The 13,051-nt window shown below is 62.6% G+C and overlaps 1 protein-coding gene across 2 annotated transcripts in view; it reads right to left on the reverse strand.

The window, feature by feature from the left end:
- COL5A1 (collagen type V alpha 1 chain) overlaps nucleotides 1-13,051 on the reverse strand; it is a 150,506-nt gene that overhangs the window by 6,082 nt on the left and 131,373 nt on the right. Inside the window, exons 59-65 of one of the 2 annotated variants that reach the window (XM_077851271.1) lie at nucleotides 12,128-12,181; nucleotides 11,331-11,366; nucleotides 10,895-10,948; nucleotides 9,994-10,249; nucleotides 8,984-9,096; nucleotides 5,741-5,809; nucleotides 2,450-2,683 (exon numbers count right to left, since the gene is read on the reverse strand). In XM_077851271.1, coding sequence (XP_077707397.1) covers nucleotides 2,450-2,683; nucleotides 5,741-5,809; nucleotides 8,984-9,096; nucleotides 9,994-10,249; nucleotides 10,895-10,948; nucleotides 11,331-11,366; nucleotides 12,128-12,181 — 816 coding nt within the window. Of the gene's footprint in view, nucleotides 1-2,449; nucleotides 2,684-5,740; nucleotides 5,810-5,871; nucleotides 5,941-8,983; nucleotides 9,097-9,993; nucleotides 10,250-10,894; nucleotides 10,949-11,330; nucleotides 11,367-12,127; nucleotides 12,182-13,051 lie in introns of both variants that reach the window. The other variant, XM_077851270.1, reaches the window with a different exon arrangement.

Genomic DNA, 13,051 nt, shown 5'->3' on the forward strand with positions numbered 1-13,051 from the left:
CTGGGACATGCTGCTGGGAACTTTGGAACTCCGGGATGTGCTGTTAGGAACTTCAGGGGCTCCGGGATGTGCCATTGGGAACTTTGGGGGCTCCAGGACGTGCCATTGGGAACTTCAGGGACTCCAGGTTGTATGTTGGGAACTTCAGGGGCTCCGGGTTGTGCTACCAGGAACTTCGGGGGCTCTGGGATATGCTATTGGGAACTTTGGTGTCTCCAGGACGTGCTGTTAGCAATTTCAGGGGCTCCAGGATGTGCTGTTGGGAACTTCAGGGGCTCCGGGATGTGCTGCCAGGAACTTTGGGGGCTTCAGATGTGGACAGGGAATGTCCAGAAAAAGAGGGATGGGGCACCAGAGCAGAGCCTATCTGAGCTGGAGCAGGGAGCTGGGGTGGCCTGCCCTTTCCCCGCGATTCCCGGAACCCCTTGTGGGGAATGTTCCCCTCTCCTGGGAACCCGTGAGCCCCGTCACCAGGTGTGACCACAGGTGGCACGTCCTGGCCCCACCAGGGCACTTCCTCCCCCTTCTGCTCCAATCTGAGCCCTGTCCCGAGGTCCTGCCTCACCCCAAAGACACTCCTATCTCCACCTTCACTGCCTCCCTCCCCGTAGCCTGGGCTGTGCAGTCGGAAATAGTCAAAGAGCTGATTCTTCTGGGGCTTCCGCCAGGCTGAACACAATTGCGAGCTCTTCTGAGGTGAGAGGAGATGCACTCCTGGAACAGTCTCATGGAGCAGGTGCTATTACCGTTCCCCCACGTAAGCGGCAGAGCCATGGGGATAATTTTACTTGCTGCCTCACAACCTTCTCAAAGCAGCGTGGGGTGCGCATCGGGAGCCCCAGCAGATGCAGGTGGCACCCCCCACCTCACTTCCCAGGGTGTTTCTGGATCCCTTCCCAGAGGGTGGGACTCCTCTGCTTTAAACGGGGATGGGTTCCACACATTCCACAGTCAGACCAAAGGACTGACCCACACATACCCAGGGTGTGCAGGAGCAGGGAGGAGAGGAGGGTGTCCCGGGATGGGGAGGACTGGGTACATCCAGGATGAGAAGGAACAGAGGTTCCCCGGGGCCGGAGGTGGCAGCCCAGGCGCTGGCCCCAGCCAGGGCAGATGCAGGCAGTGAGCTGGGGTCCTGCTCTCAGCGGCCACCCAGCAGCTCCACGCAGTCACTTTCCTGCTGGACCCCGACACCCCACGGAGCTGTCCCTGACCTTCTGGCCTGGCCCGGACAGCCCTGGGCCTCAACAGGGGACAGTAGGGAAAACTCACATTCTGAGCATGCTGTGATAGGCCAGGGAGGGCGGGGGGCGGGGGGTGGGTGGAACATGTGGCAGGGAGCGCTGACCCAGAGGCAAGAGTGCAGGCTTCTTGCAGCTCAGTGCTGGGGATGCCTCTCCCTGGCCTGGAACACACCATGCCCACCCCCAACCTGTGCCCTGGTGGCTCTGTTCCCAACATGGGGTGGAAGGCAACTGGTGGCACAGCTGGGCCAACTAGAAGAAGCTCAGGTTCTAGTTCCCAACAGAACTAGAAGAAGCTTCCACCCCGAAGTCTGCTGGATGGACCCTGTCTGCAGCTGGCGCTGGGATGGCCTGGCCATGAGGTGAGCCTTCCACAGAAGAGCATCACGTGCTGGCCTGGTGGGGGGCCCTGCACATGGAGCCAGCCATGTCCCCGTGGGGGCTGGCCTGGGCACCTTGGGCAGGGGCTCTAAAGGACAGAGGGACCGGCGCTGGGATGTGACAGAGACTCACAGAGACGATGCCTCCTGGCAACCTCCACCCTCCAGTGGCCCCCCAAACACCTCCCAAGACATAAGGACACAGCCCAGACCCACCCTGGGAGATACCAGGCCCCGAGGGGCAGTCCCCAAGAGCTGACCCTTGGTGGGGAACCCAGGAGCTGAAACCTCGGGGGGCACCCAGGAGCCGACCCTTGGGGAAGACCCAGGAGCTGACCCTCAGGGGGGACCTAGGCCTCACTCTGGGAGGCCACAGCTGGGGTGCAGAGGACAGCAAGCATCCCAGGGCCCGGGCCCGGAGAGCAAATGCAACCCCAGCACTGCCTGGCTGTATGGGCCGAGCAGGCCTCCCATCAGGCCTGCGAGCAGAACCGCCCCTCCCGGCAGGTGGATGGGCCCGGGTACGACCTCGTGTGGCCAGGGTACATGGGGAGCCGAGGCCAGCCCTGAACCCGCGGAGCACCGCCCAGCCCAGCGTACGCCCAGGACCAGAACCCGCCTGCATCCTGGCCGTTCCTGGGGAGAGTCCTAAGGACAGAGTCTCTAATTCCAGGCCGGACTGCAACAGGTGCCACGACACAGCCCGACAGGGCCACAGACTCGGCTCCTGGCCCTTCCTGTCAGGTGCCCGTGTCCCCCTGCGCCCTCACTGCCCCACACGCCGCGCAGGCTCCCCCCGCCCCCGGGCCGCCACGTGTCACTCACAGCACAGCCATCCACCAGGGCACGGATGTAGGGGCTGTTGTCGTAGGACATCTCCTCGTCGTTGGAGCCCAGGAAGCGCATGGCCTTGTCGTAGCTGCCCGTGGCGGCGTCCTGCCAGGCTACCGACTGGTAGCAGTTGTAGGTGATGTTCTGGTTGGCAGAGGCACTCAGCAGCCGCAGGAAGGTCATCTGGACCACACCCACGGGGTTGCCCTCGGCGTCCACGTAGGAGAGCTGGGGGAACAAGGGGGGTGCTCAGCACTGAGGGGCCAGGGCCCCACTCACGGCCCAGCCTTTGCAACCTTGGTCCACGTGCTGTCTCCTCCAGAGTGTGAGCCACCCTGGAAACGTGCTGCACACGCAGCGCCCCCAAGGCCAGAATGCACTGGCTCGCTCAAGGGCTCCCTGGAACAGAGCAAAACACACTTCATTTCTTCTAGAGACCTCCCTCCTGGCCTGGCTGGTCACGTGCCTCCTCTTGCAGGAAGCCTGCCCAGGTTAGGTGTCCTTCCCCACCTTAGCCTGGCTGTCTGCTTTCCCTACTGGGCTGTAAGGCCCTCCACACCAGCTCTGGCCTGCAGCCCTCCCCGGACGGGAAGTACCCTGGGGGCAGAGACGTGGCATATAGTTCCCATCACTGTGCCTGGAGATCCACCAAAGGAAGGCACCCATGAGATGATGATAACAGATGAAAACCATCTTCTGGGTGCCAAGGATGCACTAGGCCCTGGCCAGGGAGCCATGAAAACCACAGATGGAGAGGGCAGGGGGGTCTTGGGGGTAACTCAGCCGGCTGGCAGGGAGGCACGGGGTACCTGGCCGACCCGGCGGCAAGAGGGTCCTGAGCCATTTGGCCAAGAGCCAGAGGGAGGGCTAGGGTGATTGGGCACCCTCCTAGAGTCACAGGGTGACACTCGGGATAGGCCTTCCCGGCCCGGGGGTTGGGGCTCCTTGTTGCCCACACCGAGAGGGGGCAGCCAGGGGCACTCTGGGGACGTGACCCTCCCTGAGAAGACCCGCTGACAGCAGGCCCAGGGCAGGGTGCCAGGGAAAGATGACGCACCCATTCTCAAGAGCCTTCTCCAGCGTCACCAGCCCACCCCCAACATGGGCGGCTGAGCTCGGCGGGGTGTCCCACACCTCAGGGTCTGCATCATTCTGAGCAGCTGGACACGGCCCAGGCACTTGGGTGCCTCCCTGGCCCCCAGATGGGGCTCGACCCCCTCCCCTGCCAGGCAGCACCCTGCACCCCCCCCTCCCCCCCCGTAGGAGGCAGAGGGCTCGGGCGGTTTCTGAGCATCAGCAGGAGGAGCAGATGTCAGGGTCCGAGGCCACGTTCCAAGGCTGGCCCTTCCCCAGCCCACAAGGCCTGTGCCAGACACACGAGAGAGCACCGAGGTCCCCGCTGCCCGCTGGCTCACACACGTATGTGGAACTAGAGAGCGTGGAGAACGGGGGCCCCAGCTGGCAACCCTGCCCGTCCCCACTAGGGCCCGGAGGGAGGGCCACTCCAGCTCTGCACACAGTGACCAAATACCTCACGGTCCAACCCTGAGGGTGGAAACCCAATACCAACCGCAGTCCAGGCCATCAGGTGCTCCTTCTGGGAGGACACTCGACTTGGGGAAGCATGCATGCACAGGGGCCGGCCAGCGAGCAGTGCAGGACACAGAAGGACCTAAACCCCCAGTGCTGAGCCCCGGGACCCCACTGTCCCACCGTGGGAGAGGGGCTCTGCAGGACTGTCTTCATGGGCCGCGGCCAGAGCAGCCAGGTCCACAGAGGGAGCCTGTTTCTTCTGCGTCTATGTCCTGTCCACTAGGACAGCCAGAGAGAGCTGGAAATCCAGCAGGACGAGAACCTGAAGGGGAAACTGTCTCCTCCTGGGGCCATCCTTTCGCCTTGGCCTCCGTCTAAAGTCTGAGATGGGACAAGTGACAGGAGGTGGGCTCCCTAGTTCTGGGAAGAACGTGGGTGTTCTGAGTGAGGTGCTGGGGTTAGGCCCCGAGGGGCGCCGGGGAGTGCACCTGTCCTGGGTGCCCTGCTCCCTGGGCTGCCCCATGCTGAGCGGGGTCCGAGGCAGGTCCTTCTGCGTGCCCACTGCTCTGAGTGAGCACAACAGGGGCGGAGGGAGGAGGGACAGCAGGCGGAGAAGCAGGTGAGAGGCCCGTTGTCCACACGGAGAGATAAGAGGAAGCCTCCACAGACGTGGTGAGGTGAGCGCGGACTTTCAGAGTGTCTGCCAAGAGCCAGAGCGACTTGGAATCAAGAACGCGGAGAGCGTGTGACATTGTTAGCCAGGAAGTGCTTCAGGGTTTAAGAGCAAGAGGTTTTGAGAGGTGGGACAGAGCCAAGGCCAGCTGGAAGCCTCCACACTGTGAGTCCTTGGGGGACGTGGCCTCTGTGCTCCGCTGCCCCCCGTGAGGCTACAGTGCTCGCACTGTGGGCAATGGCCGGGTGGGAAGTCACGGAACTCCCACAGTCTGGCTTCCGGGTGACAAAGGACCCCCTCCCAGAGCGTGTGGGGGCGGGACGACCGGATCTGAGGACATGAAGGCAGGGAGCAAAGTCAGGTGCCTGCAACATGTCCACACCCTGGACCCCTGGCCCTTTCACTTGCTAGAAAGAGGGTACGGGGCTCTGCACTATGCTCCAGGGAAGGGCCCGGACCAAACCCCTGGGACAGTCAGGGCAACACGCCCAACCATGCGGGAGCAGCCACCGGCCTCGTATGAAGGAGTCCAGATGGGCTCGGCTCTGGGCTGGTGACAGACCACCACCGCCGCTTCCTCCAAGGGATGCCAGGGTCTTTCCATGTCTGGGCCGGGTTATGGAGACTGGCTCCCCAGGAGTTGATGCGGGGACCGACCTAGTGGCGTGGGTGTAGGACAAGCCCACGGCCAGGTGGGCCCTAAGGACGGCCCTAAGACCTGCCCACAAGGACTTCGCAAAGTAAAACCCTCTGTGTAAAACCCTGGTGTCTTTGGTCCCAAGTCCTGGCGGCGTCCTGCGGTGGCTCTGGGCGCCCTGAGCACCATGCTCCTGTCCTAGACCTGACAGGAAGAGCAGCCCCCGGCTCCATCCCCCTGCTCCATCCACCTGCTCCCAGGCTAAACAAACTCTGGTCAGGGGTGGCGGGCGTGGGCGCCGATGCGGAGTCTGGCTGTCACGTGCCGTGGAGCAGCTCTGCCAGAGGTGCCAGAGCAGGTGCGGTGCCCGGCGGCCATGAGAGCCATGCAGAGCCGCGAGCCCGGCCGTCCCGCAAGCAGGCAGCGCCCGGTGGCCACTTACCAGGGACCCTCGCTTGTACTGACTATACCAGGTAGAAGGTTGCTCTTTGGGCCAGCGGGCCATTTTACTCTGTAAGATACGAAACGGGCGCATGTGAAGGACAACCGCGGAGACGCCAGGGGCCGCCTTACCAGTTTACCACGCTTGAATTCACTGAACCAGGAACCCGGGTTTTCTTTGGGCCAAGAAGTGATCCTGGCCTAAACATCGGGCGGGGGTGGGAGAGAAACAGAGAAGGACAGGGTTACTTCTCCCGCCGCCGCCACGAGGAGTGCTCCCCACCACCTGCAAACACGCCGCATCCCGCCCGCAGGGCCTCCTCTGAGCGCCGCGCCCCCACGTGGCCGAGGGGCTCCTTCGGAGTCGGGGTGCTCGCCCTGGGACAGGCTGGTGGCCATGATGAGGACAGGAGGAGAGCCAGGCCTTCACCCAGCAGGCCAGCAGCCTGCATTTTGGCCATTTGCGTATATCCAGCCTCTAGTACGGGGCCTGGGGCTTCATAGCTGCTGAGCGGTGGAGGGACTCCCGGGGCCGCCAGCACTTAGGACAGTAAGAGACAGCACTGAGGGGCAGGAAGGACACGCGGCCGCCCTCCCATCCCATCTGATCTCATTTGATGCGTGTGTCCTATGTGCCAGTGTGCGGTGGGTGGAGCCTCCCTGAAGATGCAGCGTGAAGCTGACCGTCACAGGGTCGGAGAGCATCTGTCCCCCCACGGGAGGTGAGGGCTCCCATTCAGGCGTCTGCTCTGTGCAGGGTCCAGGCACAGTTCCCCAGGACAGGCCGAGTGCAGAGCGGGCTATGGGGAGCCACTCATTGCAGGTGCAGAGCCAGGGAGCACAGCAGATGGGCCTCCCAGGACCCAGGGCCCCCTGTTTCACCCAGTGCTAGTCATGCACAGTGGAAAAGCAGGAGTCCGACTCCCTGTGCTGTCCCCCTGGGCTCCCCTCTGAGCTGGCCTCACACAGGGGAGAGGGAAGGAAGTGGTGCCCAGCTGCCCTCTCGCCGGGGCTTCCCGACCCGCCCAGCTCAGCACTCAGATAACATGTGCTCCGGCACGGAGCTGAAGTTAAACCCCCGCCCTCCTGCTGCCTGATGGGGAGGGGTCCCTATGTGCATGAGGCTGAGCCCGAGGAAGAACACGGAGCAGTGGGGGTCGCTCAGTGCCCCAGCCTGCTGTCCGCCCAGCGACACCACCAGCTGGGGCTCCAGGGGGTGCCCACTAATTCCCCAGCAGCAAGGCCACATTTCAGGGACAGAGAGCCACCAAAAGATGAGAAAATAGGGTCTTTCCACCCAAATCTCTTCCTGGGCCTCTGCCAAACAGGAGGGTCCCGAGGCTTGCAATTTTTTTTTCTTGTTTTGAACACCAGGGCATTTGTTGCTGGGCACACAGGTTACCAAGGGTTGCAAATTTCGGGTTGGGGAGTGTGCATATAAAACAGGGGTCACCAAATCGTGCCTGTGAGGGTGGGGCCCCTGCCCCTGTGGCCTGGCCTTCTGTCCAAGGGCCTGGAGGCCCCACAGTCACAGTGAGGTTCAGGGGTGAGGGGAGGGCGTCTCTGCACAGCACAGCTGCTTGTCGGCACTGCGGCCACTGAGGAGCTGCGACCACAGGCCGCCTGGCCCCTCCGCACCCGAGCTGAAGCCTGTCTGCACAGCCGGCCGCCTGGGGGTGCATGGAGCTCTGCGCAGGCCCCACGCAGAGGGCACCGCGTCGCGGTCATCTTGCAGTTAGTTAGAGGCCTTGTCCACCTCACTGTCCTGCGCCAGAGGGGAAAGCAGCCCACGTCCATATGCCTGTCTGCACACCATCCACATGCCCATCCACATGGCCGTCCACACGCACACACATGCCCATCTGCACACCCATCCACACACCCATCCACATGCAGAGACATGCCCATCTGCACACCCATCCACACACCCATCCACATGCAGGGACATACCCATCTGCACACCCATCCACACGCTTATCCACACGCACACACATGCCCATCTGCACACCCATCCACACACCCATCCACATGCAGAGACATGCCCATCTGCACACCCATCCACACACCCATCCACATGCAGGGACATACCCATCTGCACACCCATCCACACGCTTATCCACACGCACACACATGCCCATCTGCACACCCATCCACACACCCATCCACATGCAGAGACATGCCCATCTGCACACCCATCCACACACCCATCCACATGCAGAGACATACCCATCTGCACACCCATCCACACGCTTATCCACACGCACACACATGCCCATCTGCACACCCATCCACACACCCATCCACATGCAGAGACATGGCCATCTGCATACCCATCCACACACCCATCCACATGCAGGGACATACCCATCTGCACACCCATCCACACGCCTATCCACACGCACACACATGCCCATCTGCATACCCATTCACACACCCATCTGCACACCCATCCACCCATCTGTCCACATGCACACATGCCCATCTGCACACCCATCCACACCGCCATTCACATGCACTCACATGCCCATCTGCACACGCATCCATACACCTGTCCACATGCCCATCTGCATACCCGTCCACACAGCCATCCACACGCACACACATGCCCATCTGCACACCCATCCACACGCCTATCCACATGCACACACGTGCCCATCTGCATACCCATACAACACCCATCTGCACACCCATCCACATGCCCATCCACATGCACACACTCACATACACACACACCAGCTTCACGTCTGTGTCCCCACACACATTCACTCCTGTCCCCTCCATACAAACCCCCCACCAGGTGACTGTTACCTCCCACCAAGTCTCTGTGCATCAGAACCTCGCTGACCAAGATTCTGTACCGCAAGCACTTTGGACAAACACGCTGCCCTCGGAAGAGATGGGAGGAGGCATCAGCTAGACATCAGCTGACCCCAAGAACTGAGATAAATGCCAGCCTCTAAGAGATGCATCTGAGGGACTGTGTGCTTGCCCCAAAGGTGTCCCCGTGGGTGTCAGGTTGGTCTGAGGGCAGACCTGCAAGGTCAATGTAGGAAGGAGCCACACACCCAGCAGTTGAAATCCCAACCTGGGGCTGGCAGGTGGAAGCCCTCCCAGGAGCCAGCCGTCCCCTCACCAGCCACAGCACCAGGCTGCGCCAATTCTGTCCCATGCCTTGGGTCTGCCCCCGGGGGAGAAACCTCAACTCTGACCCCAGCCCTGCTGTGAGGGGAAGGCAGGCACTCACCCCCTCGGACTTCTTGTCGGGGAAGACGCACGTTGCCCCTCCAGCTGTGAAGTTGCAGTAAACTTTGAAGGAGTCCCGGGAGCATCCCTGGTTAGGATCCACCCAGTATTCACCTGCAAGGCAGACAGGGAGCGGATTCGTCAGCTGCTCCCTGTGTGGTTCCAGAAGGAGCCACATGCCGTCAGCTCAGCAGGTAAGACACAGGGCCAGGCCCACAGGCCACCAGTGTGGGCCACCCCCGGGTCTGCCCAGTGCCCTTGCTGCATCCACATAAAGATATGACAGTCCCGTCCCCGAGAACCCAGCTGGAGGGTGAAACCCCTAGAGCCCCTGCTCTGGCTGGCAGTGGAGGGTGGCCCAGCCACCTCGGCAGGGAGACAGGAATGCAGAGGGGCTGTGGGTGGAGCTAGGAAATTCACATACTCGGGATGAGAGAGGCCTGGGAGCCCCTCAGGTCTCGAGGACAGACACCCACACTTCCCAGGGGCAACAGCCGGCTAAGGGGCTGAATCTTTCAACAGGAGGCCTCAGAGGACGGGAGGACAGGAACGAGAGGGGCTTTGATGGAGGGCTGTCCCAAGGAGCGCCCTGATACTGACGTTAGCATGGGTATAACCTGACCCTGACGACAACCCCGAAGTCGGGCATGCCCTGCTGAGCAAGCAACACACTGTCTCTTCCACTCCGTCCTCTGGGAGGACCCTCTCCGTGGAAGGCTGACCCGAGGCCCAGGGTCACAGCTTACACACAAGACGGTGGCTACGACCGGACTAGGACCGGGCTCCGTGCCACCCCAAAGCCTTGCCCTCCTTCCCTCCTCCTAGGACCTGGCCGTGTTCTGCGCTGCCTCCATCAGGTTCAGGGGGAGATGCCCAGGTGGCCGCATGCTGCCCAGATGGGGACACAAGGCTGTGTCTGTCCTGCTGCCTGGGCAGCCCTGTCATCGCCCCCTCCCACCCACTGTGAGCCCCACGGGCCTCCCCCACTGCCCCGCACGCAGCCACCCCTACCGTCTGGGAAGTCGGGGTGACAGAGCTGCAGGTCCTTGCAGGTGCGGGCGGGGTTCTGCTGCGTGCCCAGGGGCCGCTTCATCTGCTCTATCTCCAGCTTCAGGGAGTTGAGCGAGCCGAAGATTTCCTCCATGCCGTCCGCGTAGTCCACATAGCTCTCGCCGGCCCCGTCATCCAGCAGCTGGCTGGCGTCAATGTTCCGCCGGGTCCTGGATGCCTGGATCGGCAGGGGCTGGATGACCTCGCCAGGGGGACCCTGTGTGTGGAAGGACCCGGTGGGTGTTGGTGGGAGCAGCGCCCGGGCAGCTGGAGCCCCACGTCCTGGTTACAGACACCTGTCCTCCTCAGCATGCTTCTCCTCTCTCTCTGCTGCTCCTGAGCACTGCACACCTGTCCCTGCTGCCGGGCCTCACCTACATGCACACCCCCCTCCTCCCGGCCGCGGCCTGGGGTTCTAGCCTCAGCTGGACTCAAAGCAACTAGCTCTCCACTCGCCCCTGCAGCCCAGCCTAGGGCTGTGTATGGTGGTGCCACACAAATGCCTGTGGGTGTAGGAGCCCAAGCCAAGGATGGAGATAGGCATCGAGAGGCTGCTCACTCAACTGGGGGGGGGATGCATGGAGTGAGCGCGCCCCACAATCTGGCTCATCATGGCCCCTGCCCAACTGCTGGGGGCCTTGGTGGGTGCTGCCCACTGTCACACCCACACAGGTGCCCACACACACAGATACCCCCACGTGCACTCTCCCCCCCACTGTGGCCAACCAGGCCTCCCAGGGAGAGGCATCTGGACACCCTCTGCAAAGTCCTGGAAGGTATACAGCACACACAATGCTTCCATGACTGCCTCAGCACCAGAAGAGCCACCAGTCCCACTTTCAAGTCTTTGAAGGCTACTCACCGGTGGGCCAGGGGGTCCTGGGTGGCCAGCCTCACCCTTTGGGCCAGTGGGACCCTGGGAGAGAAAGAGGGAACCGACCTTGATTACAGAGGCCTGATGTGACTTAAACCTGCTTTGTACTCTAGGATGATCCCCCAACGCCTGCACAGACACAGCCAGGGGCCAAGTCTACTGCGCCAGGGGGAGGACGGCAGAGACCCTCCCATCCCCAGGCCCAGATGCGAGAGGCCGATGCCCCACATGGAAACCTCAGGGGCACCATCCTGCTAAGGTGAGAGCGTTTGCAGCAACCATGGCTGGGGATGGGCTCAGGACGGTTGGCGCTGGAGAAGCATGAAGATGGTGCCACCGCCGGTCAAGGGGGCAAAGGGGACCCAGGGTGGCTGTCATCCAAGGCAGAGGGGCCATCCAGGGCAGAGGGGTGCACACCACTTACCGAGGAGCCCTTAGCACCTTTTGGCCCAGGAGGACCCTGCAGAGAGTAGGGGACAGAGCATCAGTGTGCAGGCAGCCCTTCACCTCTGGGTGCCCACCCCGCCCCATGCTCCTGCTCAGGCCTGGCTGGCTCTTCACCTCCAGCCTGCACCCGAGCCCCCTTTCTTAGGAGTCCATGCTTGCACCTGCTTGACAGGGTAGGGGGTATGACTGGTGCTCAGCCACATGGAGGCAGAGAAGGGTCCCGTCCCATCCGACCCCAGTCATCCTGACTCCAACCCCCATCGCAGTAGGGAAGCCAGTTAGGCCTCGAGAGTCAGAAGAGCAGGGTGTCGGGTCTCATGGCCTCACCTTGGCCTCGCAGACCCAGGCCCAGGTCCAGGAGGGGCAAGTTGGAGGCTCCCAGCCCTGGGGGACGGCTCTGGAGCTGGGTGGCCCAGCAACATGGGGGCTGCCCTATGGATGGTCCCCAGCCCCTCTTGTCTGGGCCAGGCCATCCTACAGGCTCATGGGGACAACTCTCCTCACCTGGCCCAGCATATCCCTGATCCCTGAAATGCCTGCCTCCCCTCCTGAAACCAGGGCCCAGAGATGCCTCTTTCTAGCTTCTGTCACCCAGGGCCCTGATGTGGAGGTGATGGGCAAACCCACTCTGGGCCCAGCATCCCCTCGGTGCTGGGCCCCAACCCGGGGGCTCCTGACCATCCCATAACCCTCCCACCACGCCGAGGCCCACAGCCTGGGCTCGCCTGCCTCCCCAGTGTGACCCAGAGCCACCCACCACTCCCAGATACATACCGGCAAGCCGGGAGGGCCGGGGGGGCCGATCGGGCCCGAAGGACCAGTGATGCCCTGAAAAGGAGCAGAAAACACAGTTGGAGCATCATACGGGGAGGGTCACAGATGCACACGCCTGCCGAGTGCCCCGGCTCTCCGGTGACGTGGTCTTTCCCCGAGCAGACACCCTCCGATGAAGGGCCGACTGCCTCGATGGGGAGCCATCTCTCCTTGCAGGACCTGCTGGGGCCCAAATGTGCGCCAGGACACTGAGCACCCCTGCCTGGCTGCCTGGGCCAGGCTGGGAATCTGGCGTCTCCAGGGCCACGGGGAGGGGACTTCTGCCATCATCCCCTCTAACATCCTGATTTGAAATACAGAAGCTCCACGCCCAGCGCCAGGCTTGGGACCACCCCACCCCCCACCTCCCTCACCCCTGCACGGGCCCTGGGGGCAAGGGCATCAGGGTCCTAAGGCCCTGTGTGTGCCGCCCACCCTGCCCAGCCTTTCCACATGCTCTGCCCCACACGGAGCTCACAGCCTCTGAGCAGACCCTCGCTCGGTCCACACAGGCCCAGCCAGCCCATGCGCCAGAGACTCGCTAGCTTTAGCACCAAGTTCCCTGCTGTGGAAGGGCGCCCTAAGCTCATTTCACCTGGAACCCCGATTCCACACGACCTTCCCACTGGGGCTTAAGTGACAGTGGGGGCAGAGGGAGGCTGAGAGTGAGTGACCCCCACCCTGCACCCCCCACCCCTACCCCAGAGGAACTGGGGCAGCTCATCATGGTCAGAATCCGAGAGATTCTCAAGCAGGCACCTCCCTGCAGGGATGGTGGTGAGGGCATGGACAGGTGCTTTGGTGGTGGAGCCCCGGACATCTTCCTAATTCTCGAGGTCACCAGGCTACCAGGCCCTGGACTGCACTACTTAGGAGAGATGGTCA

This window comes from Canis aureus, chromosome 16 (genome assembly GCF_053574225.1).
Source record: "Canis aureus isolate CA01 chromosome 16, VMU_Caureus_v.1.0, whole genome shotgun sequence".
Taxonomy (NCBI): Eukaryota; Metazoa; Chordata; class Mammalia; order Carnivora; family Canidae; genus Canis; species Canis aureus.